This window comes from Aythya ferina (genome assembly GCF_964211825.1).
Source record: "Aythya ferina genome assembly, chromosome: 1".
In the NCBI taxonomy this organism is placed as follows: domain Eukaryota; kingdom Metazoa; phylum Chordata; class Aves; order Anseriformes; family Anatidae; genus Aythya; species Aythya ferina.
This window is the reverse complement of record NC_140296.1, coordinates 155,462,644-155,483,886: the sequence shown is the minus strand read 5'-3', so window position 1 is coordinate 155,483,886 and position 21,243 is coordinate 155,462,644. Positions and strand designations below refer to the sequence as shown.

Sequence of the window (21,243 nt, the reverse complement as noted above, 5' to 3'; positions counted from 1 at the left end):
GTATATTAAACTGAGTACTCTTGAATGTTTTAATTGTATTTAACAGTACCAATTTCATTGAACTAATATTTTACATGGTATTAGGTGCATAAAAAGTTATGTATTAATAAGACAAAAAATCAGAGTAAGTGTCTTGATTGATATAGGCAAATATAATAGTGTTCACAATCGCCTGGATAGCACGTTTCTCGAATTCTGGTGTAAAGATAATAGATTCTTAATATAATACTCCTTATTAGCTAAACAGATTAAAAATAATGAAAATAAGATAACCTAGGCAATCAAATTCAAACCAATAGTGCTACCAGAACTTTTAGTTGTTAGTAGACAATCTGTACTGATTACAGACCATCTATGTCAGTAAGAAGAATTCAGAAATCCTAGTTCTTTCATTTACCTTTTTATCGCCTCTCAGCGCCTCTCTGTATCTTCATGGCCTTCTCCTACTCTTTTTTTCTTCCTGATATTTTCTAAAAATGTTACAAAATCTCATATAAATCCCATACTTGTTTGTATCAAGCTCCTTTTAGAGGTCAGAAAATTTATTAAGCTGACCCAATTGCATTGCAATTTAAGTTTGTGTATTTAAAACACTTAAAAACCAAGCAAGCAAACAATCCAATCCAATCACAAGCATGTTGCCACAATCAATGTCCTGAATACTGAAAATGTACAGTATCGAGAGACTTTGTCCCCTCGTAATTCTATTGACTTCTACAGTGCTTTGCCTCCACAGAACTGTATGGAGGATTGGGGAAATCATGACATCAAATGAAACAGAAAAATACATATTTTTAAGCTTTCAGTGACTGGAAGAACACTTTCAAATTTTAAAGAAGAAATAGGAACATAATATTTACATCCTCCCAACAGATGGAAGTACAGAGCAATCAGCAGGAGAGCAAAGCTGAAATGATTTTGCAAAGGATATTTGTCTGGTATTACACAGTAAATGAAAGCATGTCTTCAACTGCAGATAGTAGGAAAAAAATTATTGAATTAATTCTAGGGACAAGAAGTCACAGATCTTCAGTATCTCTAAAATCCCGATCCAATCAGTCTTTCTGCAGTTCATCTTCTCTTCTTGTAAAGCAACATAAAGCAAAGTTATCCAGCAGATGTTCACTTCTCATTGAATCACATCCTGGAAGAGTATACTTACTTAAAGTTGCACATGAACCAAAACAGTAAAAATTAGGCTTAAATGGAAAAATCTTTAAAGAGTTACTCTCATTTAAAATGTTGCTAGCATGTTACAAGACGATTAAAATTTAACTCCCCCACAGTGGGGATGGCAAAAATCAAGATTGTTGACCTCGCCATGTTAGTGCATTTTAAGTGGGACAAAATATGCAAATTCCCTATTTTCATTTAGTAGAATCTCTGTAAATTATTCAACTCTAACTACATTAACAGAGTAACTAACCAGAGGGGATTATTTGAAAAAAAAAATAATAAAAAAAAATATGTTTTGATTACAGTGTTTCAACTTAAAATGTAATTGTTCAAATAATGTATGTTGACTTATTTTCGAAACAGGTAGATATGGTTTATGAGGGCAGTCTGCCAAAAATTATTGTCTCTTGCTTATGCAACTAAATGATGCCGTTAAGATGCACCTGAAAGCTCCTTAAGAATTCTAAGAAAACAGCATTAGCCATAAAGTTTGATAACCATGTTAATGCAAAATAGACTGGAATTCCTAAGGAGACATTTAAAGAGTTGGAAATTTAACCATAAAGGGTGCTAAAAGGGCAGAAAAATGCCAAAAACTCCTTATTCCCTACAAAATAAACAGAAGTATATATGTTTGCATTAAAAATATTAGTGGTAATACATAATAATATATATAGAGAGAATAATAATAACAGAGAGAATGTATAGATACACGCATACATACAGAAAAAATACACCATGTAAAAATGACAGGTAACACATTTAGAGATTACTGAGTTTGGTAATGATTTGGGGGATTTCTGGTTTTGATTTTTTTTTTTTAATGGTGATTTTACAAGCATTGCTTTACTATGGAGGAGTACATATCAATGGAAAAAAGAAAAAAGTTAATAGACAATCTAGTATAATTTACATACCAGAGAAAATTAGAAATATGAACATGTTGAAGAGATTTTTCAATGAATTATAACTATTTCATGTGACTATATTAAACAGAATTGTTTCTTTTGTACAGATTTTTTTACAAAACCCACAGATATGTGAGGCTGTAGAATCGTAGACTGGTTTGCATTAGAAGGGACATTAAAAGGTCATCTAGTTGTGGTGGTTTTACCGTGCTGGGCAGCTAAACCCCACAACCGCTCTCTCACTCCCCCTCTTTTAGATGAGGAGGGGGAGAAGTAAAGCAAAGAACAACTCAGGGGTTGAGATAATTTAATTAAAGGGAAATAATAATAATAATTAAATAAAGATTATTATGAACTAAACAATTTAACTAAAGGGAAATAAAAAGGGAAAGGGGAAAAGGGAGGGGGAACGGGAAAAAATAAAAAGAAGGGAGGAAAACAAAATAAATGAAGGCTATATGGAAGTGCAGAGGAAAGAAATTACTCTCTACTTCCCACAAATGAGTGATGATTGACCACGTCCTTGAAGCAAGGCCTCAACGCACTCAGCCGGTGTTCGAGAGGAGGACCGACGTTTTCCCAACGAGAGCCCACCCCTCCCCTCTTCTTCCTGTTTCCACCTTTTATTGCTGAGTGTGACATCACATGGTATGGAATATCCCTTTGATTGGTTTAGGTCAGCTGCCCTAGTGATGTTTCTCTCCTCACTTTTTGCCCACCCCCTAGGAGGGTTAGAGAAAGGCCCGATGCTGTGCCACTGCTGCTCAGCAGTAGACACAATACTGGTGTGATAACACTGCTGTTCCAGCTACAAGTGCAGAGTACGGCACTGTATGGGCTGCTGCCGGGAAAGTTAACATTCCAGCCAGACCCAGTACACTAGTTCCAATTCCCCTTCTATGAGCATGGACATCTCCCATTAGACCAGGCTGCTTAAAGCTTACTGGTTGAAATAAAGACAGGAATATCTTAGGAATTTCCATCATGGGGAAAATAGACTAAACTTGGGGAAAAATAATTTATTTTATTATCCATTAAAATAAGCTTAGATGGTGATGGACAAAGACAAAAGCATCTTCCCCTACACCTCCCTTTTTTCCAGACTGTTTCACTCCTTCATCCCCATCCTACCTATTGTCCACTGAGCAGCACAGGGGTTGGAGAAATGGTAAGTGTGTCCATAACAGTCCTTCTCTGCCACTCTTAATCCTCACACTTTTCCCTGCTCTAGCATGCAGTCCATGGACTGCAGTCCTTTATGAAGTATCTGCTCCAGCATGGTTCTCTCCACGGGGTGCAGTAAATAGCTGTTATGCTGTGGTCTCTTCCACGCGCTTCCATTTCTCTTTCCCTTCCTTCTTCTCTTACCTTGGTATCCGTAGGGCTGTTTCTCATACATTTATTTTTCCTTGATCAGCATGGTCTGGGTGGTACAGTCTGTCTGGGTATTGCTTCCATGTTCTGTTGTCGACGGAAGGAAGACACAAACGCTCAATATGAGTGAACAGTGAACTTCAACTTTAATGGATAGCTCAGTCGCCTTTTATCTAGTTCGAAACTCATACATATTCCTAAACTAAACTCAGGATTGGCTAACATTTCCCGCGCTTTGCAGTTGCTACCGTCCTGCCCCAGGGGGCCTACCCAATCGCCCAAGGGCATCGTGTCCTTGATCCTGATTGGCTCTCAGCCACCTGTGTACGTGCCCAGACCCATGTAAGCTAAGTACGGTACTTTACTAGCCTATTGCCTCCCAACTGCCCAACATTCACATGTCCCACTTCACTTAACCATTCCTCAACAATTCCCCCGTTTTTATTTTGCTCAACAAATACCTTCTCTGTGAGTTGCTCTAGTTTCTTAGTAAGGCAGTTAAAGATTACATATGCAGCAATTATAATCAATATAACTATAAGTAGAAACCGAAGTCCCTCTTTAACTAACAGAACCCATCCACCCATGTTCTCAAAAACAGATTTAAGCCAACCGTCAAACCAACTATCTTGTACTACAATTTTTCGTGTATGATCCCTTAACCATTTCAACTGCTCGTGAATTGACTGACCATGGTCGGAAAGGTTAAAGCAGCACATTCCTTCCACATCTTCACACCCATGTCCCTGAGCCAGCAACAAGAAATCAATAGCGGCCCTATTTTGCAATACAGCATGTCTTAGACTCTCCATATCTTGTGACATTTCAGAAAGAACTTGTGTTGTTACATTTGATTGTTTAACAGCCCAACAAGCAAGCTTATTAATGTTAGTCAAAGCATGTGCAGTTCCCACACCAGGTACCAAAGAAGCAAAGAATCTTTCTGCTGGACCCCACAATTCTACATCATCATTACAGTCAGAACCCAAAGTTTTTAGTTCTCGTTTAATTCTTCTGCTCCTTGTCGAGTTCTGCCACGAGTGCAAATCTGGAGCGAAAAGCGTGAGTCGTCCTAGATAACACGGACCTCCAAAAGCATTGGCTGGTATTCCTTGCCATGCACCGTCCCCACAGATTAAAAACATGCCAGGTGGCAAAGCTTTGGCCTGACTTTGAAGCCAGGTCGAATTGGTGTCACCTATTCCATACGCCCCAAGTGGTACACTAATGTTACCGGTGTTGTTCCATCCGCAGTAATGTCCATTGGCCTCAAATCCAAGGGTCCTCGATGTTATGTTGGTCCAGTTTGTTTTATTTTGCTTCCCTTCACTGAGTACAAAACATGCTTGTGTCCAGTTGCTACTGCTATTTCCTACTACCACAGACCCCAGGAGATCTAGTTCTTGAGGGTCCCATGGCAGTGAGTTATTAAGAGCTTGCAGGGCAGCAACTACTCCATCCGAGACGTTTGCAGAAAGGGATCTACTGAGTAGAGTAATACTGGCAGAATATGGTGCTAACATTTCACTCAGTTCCTCTGGATCCCCTATTGGGACCCCAAACAAACATGTTCTAAAAGGATCAGATGCGGAAGCGAGAGACAGACAAAATGAGCTCTGCCCAGACTGATTAGCCCAGGTGACCCATATATTCTGCTGAGGGTCAATTTTCCCTAAGATGGCATTACCATGTCCAGCCATTATTATAACTGATAACATAACCAAAGTCCCTTGTTAATTCAGCCAAGGTCATTGTCATCCTCCTTAGTCGGCTTTTCTTCGATGGCTGGCTTTACACATCGACTAGGCACCCAGATCGGACCTGTAGGGGAAGAGACGCATACATAACCTCATCCCACATAAATCACATCAGCAGGCCCCGACCATTGTCCTGTTTTCATATCTCTGTACAATACTCTCATAGCACATTTATTATCATTTTCAGACTTGGTGTAATGACGTGCTGCAGGTGGTTCTTCATTCTCCCCAAAAACACACAAATGATTAAGAACAAATAGAGTCTTGCCCACCCTTTCTCTAATATCAATAATGTCTTTAAACCTTCCCAAGTATTGTTTAACTGTTTCATTAGCTCTTTCCACAATAGCCTGACCAGTTGGTGAATGTGGAATACCAGTAATATGTTTAATGTCCCATAGTTCCAAAAATCGCTTAAGTGGCCCACTAACATAGGCTGGACCATTATCAGTCTTTATAGTCTGTGGTACTCCCATTACTGCAAAACAACTGGCAAGATGACGTCGTACATCCCGGACTTTTTCCCCGGGCTGCGGTGTAGCCCAGATCATGTGACTATAAGTGTCTATTGTTACATGCAGATATTTCAATCGTCCAAATGCTGGAACATGAGTGACATCCATTTGCCACACTTCGTTGGCTTTAAGCCCTCTTGGGTTTACCCCGACTCCGAGTCCCACCCCTGAGTTATAATTACTACACGTTGGGCAAGCTTTTACTATCGCTTGCGCATCAGCTCTAGACAGTTTGTAAGCCCGCGCAAGTCCCTTAGCATTCTGGTGAAAAATAGCATGAGCCTCCCGAGCTCTGCAGAAGGGAGATAATGGCGCTTCAGTGGCTGTTGCGGCAACTAATTTATCCGTCCGAGCATTGCTGTCTCCCAGTCCTTCCCCCCATTGGTGACTTCGTATATGTATTACCGCATAGGATTTGCTTCTCTGTGCTATAGCAAGCTGTAAGCTAGTTAATAGTTCTGCAAGGCGTTCATTCTTTACATCTCTTAAGGCAGAGTCCTCTATGCGATTAGCTATGCCTACTACGTACAGAGAATCAGATACTACATTTAACATAACATCTTTCCATTTTATAAAAGCCCATACAACTGCATAGAGCTCTAATGTCTGTAATGAATCGTTGTCCTGGCCCTTTAACATTTGATGTTGCCAGCCTTGTTCGTCTTTCCATGTTATTGCAGCAGACTTGGAGCGCTTCCCAGCGTCCGTAAAAACAGTTACTGCATCCGCCAACGGAGCAACTGACCGCTTGGGCTGGGTTATCCATCCTTGGTTTTCCATCCATGACAATGTAGTTGATTGTAATGTCTTTGCCACTATTGTGGCGCCATCCTGCAATAATGCAGCTTGTAATTTTTCAGAATTCTGTATGTACCATTCCAAGTCACCTGGCTTTATTGGTATCCAGATCGTACTTGGCGGAACTCCGTCTATTTGTAGTATCCGATTTCTTCCTTTCTTTACTAATTCTGATAACGTGTCAATTTTTTCTTGAATTGTTCTTCGGGGTTGCAATGGGGGAGCTACCCATTCCAATACCACAGTTTCCACTCCCGTCTCCCCCGTTTTTATTTTTTGCTGTGTGATAGCACCCATCAAGTATTGCGGACCACACAGAATAGTAAGATCGAGTGGCCTGTCGGGTATGCGTCGATGTGTGACACGCGTTGTAATCAATGATGCAATTTGTTGTAATATTTCTGACTGTTTTTCTGATAATGTTACCTTTGTGGCAGGGTCGGTTCCTTTTAATAATGGCCGAAGGGAATTCAACAGTTCATTTGGAATTCCGACCACTGGCCTAATCCATTGTAAATCTCCCAGCAGTTTTTGAGCATCATTGAGGGTTTTGATGTTCAATTGGATGGTAAGTTTCTGAGGCTGAATAGTGGAATCTGTAATTTTCCACCCCAAGTACTTCCAGGGGCTTGTCTCCTGAATTTTTTCTGGTGCAATTACCAGTCCCATTTGTTTAAGAGCAGCTGCCAGAGCATTTTTCTGTTGCAGGGAAAATATCTCCTTCTGGGCTAGCAAAATATCGTCCATGTAATGGTAAAATATCGTTTTGGGCCATGCGCGGCGAATTGGTTGAAGTGCCGCATCGACATAGAGCTGACATAAAGCAGGTGAATTACGCATGCCCTGAGGTAATACAGTCCACTCAAATCTCTGACATGGCCCTTCACAATTTATGGCAGGGAGTGTAAAAGCAAACCTCTGTTTATCATTTTCATGTAATGCAATTGTAAAAAAGCAGTCTTTAAGATCTACAATTAACAATTTCCACCCTTCTGGTATCATAGCAGGATTAGGTAACCCAGGTTGCAGTGCTCCCATAGCACACATTTGACTATTAACTGCTCGTAAGTCGTGTAGCAAACGGTATTTCCCTGATTTTTTGGGAATCACAAAAACCGGAGTATTCCAAGGGCTTGTTGACAGTCTCAGATGCCCTTGTTGATACTGTTCCTGTACTAATTTATGAGCATGTAAAAGACTTTCCCGTTTTAGTGGCCACTGTTCAACCCACACAGGTTCATCAGTTTTCCATTTAAGTGGGATTGGGAAAGTCCGAGCAATGGCCACACCTAAAAATTTTGATGATTTGTCGTGAGAACCGCTTCCATTTGGGCAAGGATATCTCGCCCTATTAACGCTTGTACTCCCTCAGGCAGTGATAAGATGGATACACTGCAATTTACCACCTTATCACCTATTGTCCATTGCAGCACTGGTGATCGACGAGCAAGAATCATACCTCCTACTCCTGAAACCGTGGCACTAGACTCAAATGTAGGCCAATGTGACGGCCAATCTTTTGTGCTAATTATCGATACATCAGCACCAGTATCCAACAATGCCTCAATTTGTATTTTTTCATCCTTTAAGCACACAGCGACCTTTTGTCGTGGTCTTTGACGCATACCAAGTGTCAATAGCGCCACTTTTCCCGTGGAGCCAAATGCTCCCTGTCCTCGATACTTTCCAGATTCTGGTGCTAACGATTCAGCAAGATGAGGCAATGGGATTAATTGTGCTATTTTTGTGCCCTGCGGCACATGAATTGGAGGGAACATTGCAGAAACCATAACTTGTATTTCCCCAAGGTAGTCCTTATCAATAAGTCCAATTAATATTTGTAATCCATTCATAGTGGCAGACGATCTCCCTATTAATAGAGCTCCCACGGGTTCACCATTAATAATAATTGGTCCAAAAACTCCTGTCCTTACCCTGGTGGGTCTCGAATCCAATAAAGTCACATCGACTACTGTTGCCAAATCCAGGCCGAGGCTCCCTCTGGTGGCTGGTCGGAGAAAGAGGGAGTCGCTGCAGATGGTGCCGGTGCTGTTGCTGTTGCTGCCGTTGTCGCAAAAGCCGCTTTTTGTGTCGTCGCGGGGCGGCTCTTCCCGCTTCTCCGGCCGTTTCCCGACGCACCTCGTCGGCATGCCGAAGTGCTATGAGTATTTGATTGACAGTTCTGGCACCACACTGATTCTGTTTTACACTCCCGTCTGATGTGTCCCGCAATACCACACCGAAAGCAACGGCGCTGCGGCGCCGATCCTCGGCCATTAGAACGTCCTCCGGGGGTTTGCAAAGGTGCAAGGGCGGCAAGCACTTTAGACTGCTCCTTCATGTTGTCACCTAATTGTTTTACTGCTTTTACTAACATAGCCTGTGGACCTACAGGTACCTGAGACATTCTTTCCAATCCTTCCTCTATTGTCCAAGTACTCGGCAATGTAGCTAATATACTTCGAGTTGAAGGGTTACAATTTTGGAGTGCACATTGCTTTAATATAGTGCCTTTAAGATAATCGGGAACTCCCGCTGCTTGTATTGCATTTGCTACTCGATCGATAAACAACCCGAATGGTTCCTCCCTACCCTGTTCAATTCCCATGTAGGATGGTATTCCCCCTGGTTCTCTAATTTGTTCTAATGCCCTTCTGGCTAGATTCATGGATACCTTAGCTTTGTCTGGTCCCAAGAGTGCCTGCGCCTCTGTTCTAAAATATGTTCCCATACCCATTAATTCGTCTAATGTAACACCATACAGGGGATCTCCAGGCGCTCGTATCATCACTACTGCCTCTTGGCAAACACTGTGCCAATGTGCATTAAACAAAAGTTGTTGATGCTGTGTTAAGATTAATTTCATTATGCTGCGAATATCTCCTGGGAGTAAAATATTTGTTCCCCAAATATAGTCTAACATTTGATGAGTAGGTTCTCCTTTTAGTCCAGACTCATTTACTGTAGATCGTAATTGTGTTAATAATTTCCAATCCAAATTAGTCAACTGAGCCTGTACATTTCCCTGTGCATCTGGAGGTGAGTACACCACCGGGAAGGCTGTTGTTATCTGTGCTGCTATCTCGATATTCCCGTCCTTCATTGCCTCATGAGCTATTCTTTTCCATGTCTCCTCCCTATCCTGTAAATTGGATTTAAATGGATTTGTCGAAAATGAATTTGTTCCCGATTCCCCACCCACCCTTTCTCCATTCTCTAATTGTGCGGGTGGGGCTGTCGGTGGCTGTGAAGATTCTTCTTCCCCTGATATGGGTACAGACGTTTCCCAGCCACCCGAGGTCCCCTGTGGAATTATAACTGTTCTATATGATGGTGGAGAGGGGTAAGACTGTTCCTCAGCTGTTTGTTGAGTAGAGGAAGCAGCAGAAGTCCCCCCATTCTGACTGGATGATCCTAATCACTCTGTTGCGGCAGCAGCTATTTTTTGTTCAGCTTGGTGTGTTGCTAATGCATTAGTTACCGCCCTCCATAGCTTCATTAATTTTCTCGCTACCTTGTTATCACTAATCACCTCATCAAATAGTTTGTCCCCGAACTTCCTCCACTCTGCTTGTTCAAACACCATATCAGGATTTAAAAAACAACCCTTAGCTACCCCATAAGCTAATAACTCTGGCAATTCCTTTTTACAATGTATACCCTGTGTGCCCCGCTTTTCTAAAAAGCATTTGAGCAAATCATACGCCGCTTGTCTCTCCATACCTTTATGTGCGTCGGTACCGTTGCAGCCTTTGCAAAGACCTCGGCGGCGCTTTCCGGCGGGACCCTCTATGGGCTCGTCCCGGGTGCGAGGACTCCCTTTCCGAGCTGCAGGTGCGGGGATTCGAAGTTTTCGTCCCTTTCGCCTTTCAGGCCTCGGGTGCAGGGATTTGACAATTTTGTAATCCTTTTCACCTCCTGAGCTGCGTTGCAGGACCGGTTCCCGTATTCCGTCGAACACGTGGCCCAGGATCACTGCCAGCGGTGTCCAAATCCCGTTCAGACCGGTCCCTGTTCGGGCGCCATTTGTTGTCGACGGAAGGAAGACACAGACGCTCAATATGAGTGAACAGTGAACTTCAACTTTAATGGATAGCTCAGTCGCCTTTTATCTAGTTCGAAACTCATACATATTCCTAAACTAAACTCAGGATTGGCTAACATTTCCCGCGCTTTGCAGTTGCTACCGTCCTGCCCCAGGGGGCCTACCCAATCGCCCAAGGGCATCGTGTCCTTGATCCTGATTGGCTCTCAGCCACCTGTGTACGTGCCCAGACCCATGTAAACTAAGTACGGTACTTTACTAGCCTATTGCCTCCCAACTGCCCAACATTCACATGTCCCACTTCACTTAACCATTCCTCAACAATGTTCTCCATTAGTCAATGTCTTCTTGCCTGGAACAGAGCTGAAGAAGCTGAATGTTGTATATAACTTACATGAGTTTATAAAACTGCTGATTCTCACCTTTCATTATCACAAAAACAAACAAACAAACAAACAAAATATATTTTTGCTCAATTCATACATGGACCCTGTTCCCTTATTTTATGTGATTATTGGAAAGATTTTGGTGTAAACTGAGCTTTACTTCTTTCTCTCAAACATAACTCTCTTTTTTTTTTTTTTTTTTTTTTTTAATGAAATGATACACCTGTTAAAGTAACCAGTTCTTTATGTATTCTAAAGAAATTCACTCTCTCAAACTGACCCACCCTTGAGACTTCGTTGGCATGAAATATTTTATGCTAGTAATTTTTCCCTGAAAAGGAAGTAGTTGTGCTCCCTAATCCCAGGATCTTCAAGTAGCTATTTTATTCACTTTTAGCTATAAGTCATAGCTTATAGGATTTGTGTCTTAAAATCACACTGTTGGACATGTCTGCACCACACAATATAGTGCTATGTTAAAGGTTATCTGGTGAGTTGGTATATTTATCTAGGGAAGTCAAGGACATGAGTACTGCTGTGGGTCAGAGTTAAACTGTGTTAGCATAGTAGTTTGTGTCCAGGTTCTACCTCAAGGTGATACTTATTAGCTGTTTCTCATCAACGTGCTGACTTCTACTTTCTGTTTCTGAACAACTTCAGTGTTTTTGTCCAGAAACACACACATATCCTGAGGCCAATGTATAGGGTCATATGGACTCTAGAGTTGCTTAATAGCCATACGCTTGGCTGCTCTGAACTGCCAATTTTGAAATTATCCTTATGAATCTTTCTAAAACTCAATAAAAGTAAAACATATGTCATTTAAAGATGAAGGACAGCTTAATTCTACTAGTGAAGAAAACCATTTTATCTATATTCTTCATTCAATCAGCCATATTTAACAAATACATTGATATTCATCTACTTAAGGGCCTAATAAATGATCACATAAATATAAACAAATATTAAACTGTCCAGTTTATATACTCTCGAGTGACATTTTGTCGTGACTTATTTTATTTACAGTAAGATATTCCTCATACATGTAATGTGCCATGATGATACTTTAACCTAAAAGTGAAGAAAAAGAAGGAGAGAGGAGAGGAGAGGAGAGGAGAGGAGAGGAGAGGAGAGGAGAGGAGAGGAGAGGAGAGGAGAGGAGAGGAGAGGAGAGGAGAGGAGAGGAGAGGAGAGGAGAGGAGAGGAGAGGAGAGGAGAGGAGAGGAGAGGAGAGGAGAGGAGAGGAGAGGAGAGGAGAGGAGAGGAGAGGAGAGGAGAGGAGAGGAGAGGAGAGGAGAGGAGAGGAGAGGAGAGGAGAGGTGACCTTCAAGATCATCTAGTCCTACCAATATCACCCAATAAACCATGTCCCTAACTGCCAGGTCCAACCTTTCCTCGAACACTTCCAGGGGCAGTGACGCCATCACTTCCCTGAGCAACTTGTTCCAATACCTGACTACTCTTTCTGAGAATAAATGTCTCCTAATTTCTAATTTAAACCTTGGAAGAGTCCTCTAGTTTTTATGCTGAAATCAGAATAATACTGATTAATTATTAAAATTTATACAACGTCTATGACATTACACTCCAGAAAAGGAGATGGACCAAATTTGTAAAGTTCTTCCTGTATTTTATTATTAAGCTGATAGACTGAGGATAAAGTGTAGGATTTGGAGTTGCCAGTTTCTGGAAGGAAGGAAGGAAGGAAGGAAGGAAGGAAGGAAGGAAGGAAGGAAGGAAGGAAGGAAGGAAGGAAGGAAGGAAGGAAGGAAGGAAGGAAGGAAGGAAGGAAGGAAGGAAGGAAGGAAGGAAGGAAGGAAGGAAGGAGGGAAGGAAGGAAGGAAGGAAGGAAGAAAGGAAGGAAGGAAGGAAGGAAGGAAGGAAGGAAGGAAGGAAGGAAGGAAGGAAGGAAGGAAGGAAGGAAGGAAGGAAGGAAGGAAGGAAGGAAGGAAGACAAATCTGAAAACATGGAAATGTATAACTTTCAAAAAAATGTATTTTGGTCCAACTTCTATGACCAAGAGCAATATTCTGATGTGTCAAATAGTTATTTTTTAGTTTAGTGATAAAGGCGATGGGCACTTGTTCCAAAGTATGTCAGCATCAATGGGAAAACTTTCACTGACCACGACAAATTTTCATTTATATAGGAAAGTGGCAAGGAGAATTAGCCACAATTTCTTACATTCTGAGATGCAAAATATTACTTTGCATAGGACAGATGTCTAAATAAAGGCAGCCATTTCCTCATAGATGAAGCTAGAAATAAGCCTGTTTTTTTTTTTTGTTTGTTTGTTTGTTCGTTTTTGTTTGTTTTTTCTTTAGAAAGATAAGAACAACATAATATGTCCAATTCTTTCCATCCTACTTAGTACATTGCAAGCAGTGGGAGGTGAGATGAAAAAAAGTTAAATTCCGAGTTCCTTTTCATTATAACCATGTGTGTTTTCACAGAATCACAGAATTTCTAGGTTCGAAGAGACCTCAAGATCATCGAGTCCAGCCTCTGACCTAACACTAGCAGTCCCCACTAAACCATATCTCTAAGCTCTACATCTAAACATCTTTTGAAGACTTCCAGGGATGCTGACTCCACCACTTCCCTGGGCAGCCTGTTCCAATGCCTCACAACCCTTTCAGTAAAGGAGTTCTTCCTAACATCTAACCTAAAACTCCCCTGGCTCAACTTAAGCCCATTCCCCCTCGTCCTGTCACCAGGCACGTGGGAGAACAAACCAACCCCCACCTCACTACAGCCTCCCTTGAGGTACCTATAGAGAGCGATAAGGTCGCCCCTGAGCCTCCTTTTATCCAGGCTGAACAAGCCCAGCTCCCTCAGCCGCTCCTCGTAGGACTTGTTCTCCAGGCCCCTCAGCAGCTTTGTCGCCCTTCTCTGCACCCACTCAAGCACCTCAATGTCCTTCTTGTAGTGAGGGGCCCAAAACTGAACACAGTACTCCAGGTGCGGCCTCACCAGAGCTGAGTACAGGGGGACGATTTGTCCATGATTGTTTATTTGCTTGAACTAGTGCTTTCTATTGAGATAGAAATTATGTTTACAGGGCTTCAAAACAGATTATTCATGTTATCTGCATATTCAAAGAGGAATCTAGAAATCAAAAATCATTAAAGTATGTGGCTGGATGGCACAAGCACATTGAAGAAGCCTAACTTTCACCTTCTTATCCCAATATTGATGTGCAGCCTGAGCTCACCCCAGTGTGACCATCCAGGCTACATAGTTGTTCATCTACCCTCTTTCTTCCATATTACAAATCCACTGAGCAATTTGGCACAATTTCACCCACCTGGCAACTGCTGTTCATGACAGACTGAAGCCAGGTCCTCCAGGGAAGGGAGGAAGCACATCAACGTTTGACAGAGATGCTGAGGAAACAGAACACTTCCTTGCACAGTGCCTGGCTGTAGCTGGTTTCATCTCATTTTCGAGAATATTAATTTCACTCACAGAATAAAAAGAAAGAAAGAAAGAAAGAAAGAAAGAAAGAAAGAAAGAAAGAAAGAAAGAAAGAAAGAAAGAAAGAAAGAAAGAAAGAAAGAAAGAAAGAAAGAAAAGTACTTAAAACTTCAATTCTGCTAAAACAATTCTTAATAATTCCCCTTTTTTACTTTTTCATGCTGTGCCCCTGCTTCAGGGATTCAAGATACCCCTGCAACTACTGCTCAAGAAAAAAATCTCTCAAACTAATTTCCTCTGTACATGTCACTTCCCACTGTCGTCCTTCTTTTTGGCTTGAGAAGCTCATAACATAATGTCTTTGGCAGTTGTTCAGGCATCATAAGCAAAGCAGCTCTTTCAGTTCTGTCCCTTGTTATTTCAAATTTACATGTAATCCCCAATCTTTCTATTACTTCTCAGAACACTTGCCAAAATAAGAGTCATGTGTAAATCATCAAAATAAAAGATAAGCCAAAAGTGCTACAAAACAACCTTCTTTTGTCCCCAGTTTTGTGGCTGAAACTTTTAAAATCACAGCTTTAGCTGATTCCTCAGAGCTCAGCACTTCACTAAGTATAACTAGGACTAGGAGTCTTATGTATAGAACTTATCTAGGGATTAAAGACCCCTAATTTTATATGCATAGAAGATTGGATGTAAATCCTGTGGAAGATACTACACTCCTTATTGATACCTTTTTAAAATTAGAAATCAGAAAGAGGACTAATGGCAAAGAGTGGGAGTTGTGAATGATCAGACAAGATGACCTTCAGAGGTCCTTTTTAATAGTGTATTCTTGAAGCTATGATCTTTATGTGTAGGATTTGCCAATGAATGTTCTAAATGCTGCTTCTAACCCTATTAATTTTATACAACAGAAGTGTTGCATAAACAGAGACGTGTACAACAGCATCTTTCCTGTTATGTAAAAGAAATAATCATAGACAGACTCTCATAGGTATCTTAACTGTAACTCATAAAATTTGTCAAATTCTATAATTAAAAAATAATTTTAAAAAAGTGCTAGGTGTCAAGTAGATCTAATTCTTAATGAACTTCAAAATACCTCCCACTGATCCCACTATTGTACATTTGCGCTTTATTCCCATCAAAATGATATAGGTGAAACGTACATTTTGAAGGAGCTCTTTGATACATCGTGAAAAAATTGATATGACATTAAGACATGAAGCATGTCCTAATGAGCAAGACAAAAGAGAACTATCCAGTGTGAAATTATGTATGTTTTTATCTGCAAAAATCAATTTTGTGTCCACATCACCAATTTATGCCATTTTTACAATTTACTTTCCATTATTTTAATGACCATGCATCTAACCACAACTTGTTTTTAACTAAAATCTCAGTGAAAGAACTTATGCAGGCAAGTTTTCCTCAGGTCTTAGACAAACTCATGAGTTACATTGGCTTAGCTAATTGTCCAAGTTTTCTTGATTGAATCTGTTGAGTTGCATGTTCCTACTTCAGACTGACACAGCAGAATTGCTTTTGCTTGAATGTGGTGTCAAAAAGCCCTGAATTTTTTCCCTTACCTTTAAGGGAAGAGGAGGAGAGTGGAGGAGAGGGCAGGGGAGGAAAAAGTGTTGGCAACAAAGAACAGTTTAGGATATCCAGTCTATGTATAATTTTCTCATAGTTAATACCTGTAGGTTTGCTTCACAAGGCTGACAAGGCAGGAACCCTGCACATGCTCTGACCTCACCAACAGGATGTGTTCCCACAAGGTCTGAGCTTTGTAAGAAGAGCTTAATGTTGGTCACAGGGTCCATTGAGAGACCAAGAAAATGTGAAGTCCAGCGTCCCTCCAGGGTCCAGCCAGGGACCCTGACAAGGAGACAAAGTCATAACAAAGACTCAAAGCAGGTTCAAGATCCATGCAAGAAACAAGGATGGATTTAAGTATAACACTGGCATGCCTCATGGTTGTTCAAGCATGAGATGAAAGGAGTCTTCTGTGTCCATGGGCAGAGGAGTGGATGCTCAGAGCAATTAAGGCTGTGAACTGAAGGCCCTGAGATAGATCTGCCCCTGCTGCTAATGGCTAGGATAACTATCTTCTAAAAATCTGTTCTCTTCTATTTGTTGCATCCAGTATAAAAGAATATTCTTGGCTTCTACAGGAGTTTACATTTAAATACAGAGAAAAAAATATTTTATACACAAACTATAGTTGCAAGCATTACTGCAGATTCCCAAGATAATACTTAAGTTCCTTTCTTAATTGTCTTTGTAGCTTGCTTAACTCCTGTCTCTCTCACGTCTGCTTGCACCATTTCAACAATAGCTGCTCAACAGAATGACAGTTTCCTGCATTCTGTTTACCTTTGACTCGGTCTAGAGAAAAGTACTAAGAGAAAAGTACTTTTACAGAAAGAAAGAATTGTTAAAAACATTTCAGATATTTTCTGTACATACTGTAGATTATAAATATGTTTATTCACATAGAAATGATAAGACCTGAAGACCTCACTTTTATGGAAAACACACTAGTATACGCTTCTTGGTTACTGGTTCAAATTAGAGCCAAATAATTATTTCATTAGATGTCAAGCAGTATATCACATAGTGACATAAAGTACTATTATAAATTTGCTCCGAATACTGCAAAGCTTTAACTAATTTACTTGTAATCAGTTATAGATATAAGCCACCCTTGATACACTAACACAATTACTTAAATTAAACAAAAAAAGAAAAATAAAGTAACTTTTCAAATTCTTTGTTACAACGATTTTATTAGCCTATAAAATTTCCCAAAAGCTTTATATCTTATTTAGCTCGAACCAATTACATTTTAGTTTTAAATCATAGAATCATCGAATGGCTTGGGTTAGAAGGGACCTTAAAGATCATCTAACTCCAACACTATAACCCCCTTGTCATAGGCAGGGATGCCACCAATTAGATCAGGTTGGCCAAGGCCTGATAGCCTGACCTTGAACACCTCCAGGGATGGGGCATCCTCCGCCTCTCTTGGTAATCGGTTTCAGTGCCTCACTACCCTTACAGTAAAGAATTTCCTTGTAATGTCTAGTCTAAAACAGTCTTCTTTTAGTTTAAGACCATTCTCTCTTGTCTTGTCATTATCTACCTGAGTAGAGTCCTTTTCAAACTCTTTTCCAAAGATATTTATCATTACTAGTATTTAAAAAAGAAAATAAGGAAGTCATGTTAGCCTGGACAGAGAGCCAAGATGCATCTGGAAGTGGCTATCCATTTGCAAATATAGGATAGCCAAACTTATTATTGGAAAGCAATGAGGAGTATAAGGGGATCTAAGTTACACAGTAGATATCTTCACAATTTTGATGAAAAGCTTAAAAAAAAATAAAGAAAGAAGACAACAACAACAACAACAAAAAACACACCTCTGTAAGTTCTAAACACATATATTTATACTTGCTAGTGTTCAGGGGTCCGTATTAGAATTAATCTGCTTTTTAGAGCTGCTGCAGCTGAACCCCTTTCTTCACTGCCAAATGTTCTGACACACTCCACCTTCCCTAAAATCCATTGCAATTTTCTGTGAGAGTAGAGGAAAAATGTGTTTTCTATTAGACTAAATATTAGACTATTGTGTTTGTCTATTTAAACTTCCATTGCTTGCCAGATGAAATTCTTGAGCTTACTGTAAATCAGAAGTGTATATTTTTGGGAAGCTGAAACTTACCAATGACAAGTTGGAGAAATGCACTACATCAACAAGCTGTTCACCCTAAATGTTGTATTTAATTTAAATAAATCCTCTGCTTTTCATCATCTATTGTGTTGTAACTGCTATTTTTCTGTGGGATACAATGCCACAACAATGAAGAAGCATGGTCATAAAATAAATGTCCAAGCTGCTTGGAAAGTAATCTGGTCAGCTTAGAGCAGGCAGAATTAGAGCAGGCAAAACCCTTTTGTAACTTATGTTCAACTGCAAAAGACTTGCAGCAGGCAGGAACACCTGGGGCATAGGCACCATGCTGGACCTTTTCCACTGGCCATATCTCAGTACCCCTCAGGCTGAGCCAGGAGTATGTTTAAAGCAGGCTTTGCCCCATCAGCCCTATGTCACAAGCAATCTTCCACAGAGGCCAACCCTAGTTGATTTATGGTTTCTTTGTATCTGTAAAGCTGATGTAAAGTGGGTCAGAGACAAAGTTAAGGAGTTTTGTTGGGCATATTGTTGGGCATAATTTGAACATATTCATGTTCAAATATTAAAAAAAAAAAAAAAAAAAAAAAAAAAAAAGCAGATGTTAGTAGATGTTTACATGTGCTGGGCAAGTTTCTAGGTTCCACCCCTCCCCCTTCCCCCCCCCCCCCAATAATCTTTTAAATAATGTCCTGGTGAAACTTATGAAGACTTCTCCTGTGAACAAAGAAGCCTAAGGAGATAATTATACAGTTTTCATATTTCTTATCAATAGAAAATTTATTTTTGAAACTTCACAAAGTAATATAGATGGAGTACTGATGGAGTTGAATGTAAATATATGTAAGAATACAGAAATGGATTCTTAGCACATTTTTCAGTGTTCATCTCATGCTAGGCTTCACTTTTCCAAATACAAATCTTCCACAAGACAATAGAAGGTTGGTGTTCAAGTGAGGAAAATGGTTGGTGTTCAAGTAAGGAAATAGTAAAGATAAGGATTTTCTCAGAGGAACTAAGTAGCATTAGACATAAATCACCTGCACCAATAAAATACATGAAGCAAAGAAAAACCTTTCTTTTGATAGGACTACTCCTTCTGTATTAGAGTATTATGCACAGAGATTCAGTTGGAATAATTTATTTAAACTTACTAAAAGATTATGTGAAAGTCAATCACAGAGATTTATTATAGACACTTGATATCCACAATGAGAAAGAAATATTTGTCATGTTTGAAATTTTTTTTGACACAAAACTAGGAGTAAGAATAAAATGGTTGATTCACAGCATACCGAAACATTAACAGCTATTAGGTTAAAATTTGAGTTGGTGTCATTCAAAGTTCCTAACACATCTTATATAAAATTTACCAATAAATGCAAAATGATATTGTAGTTTTGTATATGTTGCAAATAAAATTAAAATCAAGATAATTTATCTGGAAACAAAAGAAATAAAAGTTAAATTGTTGAGAAAAATAACAGCTAGAGATTCTGACAGTATATTTTCAGTCTTCTGAAAGGTAAAATTAAATCTTTTCACTGGTGAATATCCTGGAATTATTTGCTTAGGTTTGGTTCAATAAAAATTGAAATAACACATTCTAACTTGACCAAAATATTTTGAAAACAAGAAGTAGGAAAAAAAAGAATCATATTTCACAAGACGAAAACAAAATATGAATTTGCTCCAAGAGCATTTTATGGGAAAAACAATTTCATGAGGAAGTTTATAGCTAGGTTAAATGAAAATAAATGTAAGGAAGAATAACAAAGGCCTGTCAGCTATAGTGGAAAATTTAACTTTTTTTTTTTTTGGATGGTGGAAAATTTAACAAAATGTAACAAAATTTAACAAAATATGTAAGTACAGAAAGATTTCTCTTTTCTTCCCTCTGCTGTTTCACAAACCAAATGATATATCACAATTTACATGTAAATAAGTAGTGGCTTCATTTTCATAAGAGATGGTAGAGTACAACAAAAAGACATCTTTCTGTTTACAGCATAGTATACAAAACTCTAACTCATCTTTTTATATTTCAAGGTCGAAATGTATCCTGTCTGAGATGGAAAGCAATATGCATTTTTTTATTAAAAGGGGATACAAATGAGCTATTAATTCTGCCATTTCAAACATATTACTTATTAGAATTAATACATTTTAGGTCTTTTAGAACTGCTTTTGTTAGTGGTGTTTTTTTCCCTATGTATTATGAGATTTACATCACTGGCAGCAATTAAACCTTCACAGACACCGACTCTCTTTTAATACTTTCAGTTCTTAGTCAGCCTAGTTTGTACTCCACTTTGAAGTAGCTATTCCTCTCCAGCATTCTAGTTTGAATGTCTTTTTGACAAGACAGTATCCATGTGAAGAATAGATAAGATAGACAATCAGGTATAGTAACCTTACATTAGACCTGGATAGAATGGTAAAATGGATAAAACTTTCACAGAAAGGAAAATATGTTTTTCTCTAAATAGCACATAGTTCAGCTAATTATTAGGCCTGTTCTGGAGGGATATGGAAAAGAAGACTTTTAATGACATTAAATAATAATTTTAATGAAAAGATATTACAGAAACTGTTCTAAATCTGTTAATAGTTACTTCACACACAGAATGAAGGCATGTTTGAATTACTTTTATTTCTAGTTTCTCAGTTCTCTACTGCTAATTGTAGAGATCTCAGAGACAACTAAAAGTCCCCATATAGCTTCAATTTTAAATTAAACTGTATCAAAATAAGTGCTAATATTTACTTCTATTTCTTCATTAAAAGTGAATCATCCTGAATTCCCTCCAAGCAGCTTTAAAGCGTGTTTTATTGGAATTTTGACCATACCCCCTAGCTAACACTAGGAATGGTCACAGATTCTTTTTGGATCTATAGCTCCTGAGTGCAGGTTCTTAGGACTTGTCTTTACATGACCTGTTTTTGCCTTATTTTAGTGGTTGTTCCTTTGCCAATTGACAATCTCCTAGACTGTTTTAGCTAAAGCCATGTGAATATCTTATTGTGAGGTTCTGGACAGAGTGACTGCACAGAAAATATATTTCCTTTTGCACTCCCATACTTGTGGGAAAGATATTCCAGGCTTTGTAGTGAGCAGATGAAAAGGAAAGAACCTGTGTAAAGGAAATATATAGAAGGAAAC

The 21,243-nt window shown here is 39.5% G+C and overlaps 1 protein-coding gene across 2 annotated transcripts in view; it reads right to left on the bottom strand.

The window, feature by feature from the left end:
- Nucleotides 1-3,581: 3,581 nt before the first annotated feature.
- The window catches only part of LOC311423779 (syncytin-2-like), a 36,288-nt gene continuing 18,626 nt past the window's right edge, over nt 3,582-21,243 (bottom strand). Inside the window, exons 1-2 of one of the 2 annotated variants that reach the window (XM_084498206.1) lie at nt 10,252-10,671; nt 3,582-5,279 (exon numbers count right to left, since the gene is read on the bottom strand). In XM_084498206.1, the coding sequence (XP_084354332.1) occupies nt 3,806-5,176 (1,371 nt within the window). In that variant the 5' untranslated portion in view covers nt 5,177-5,279; nt 10,252-10,671 and the 3' untranslated portion in view covers nt 3,582-3,805. Of the gene's footprint in view, nt 5,280-10,251; nt 10,672-21,243 lie in introns of those variants that run through there. The other variant, XM_084498205.1, reaches the window with a different exon arrangement.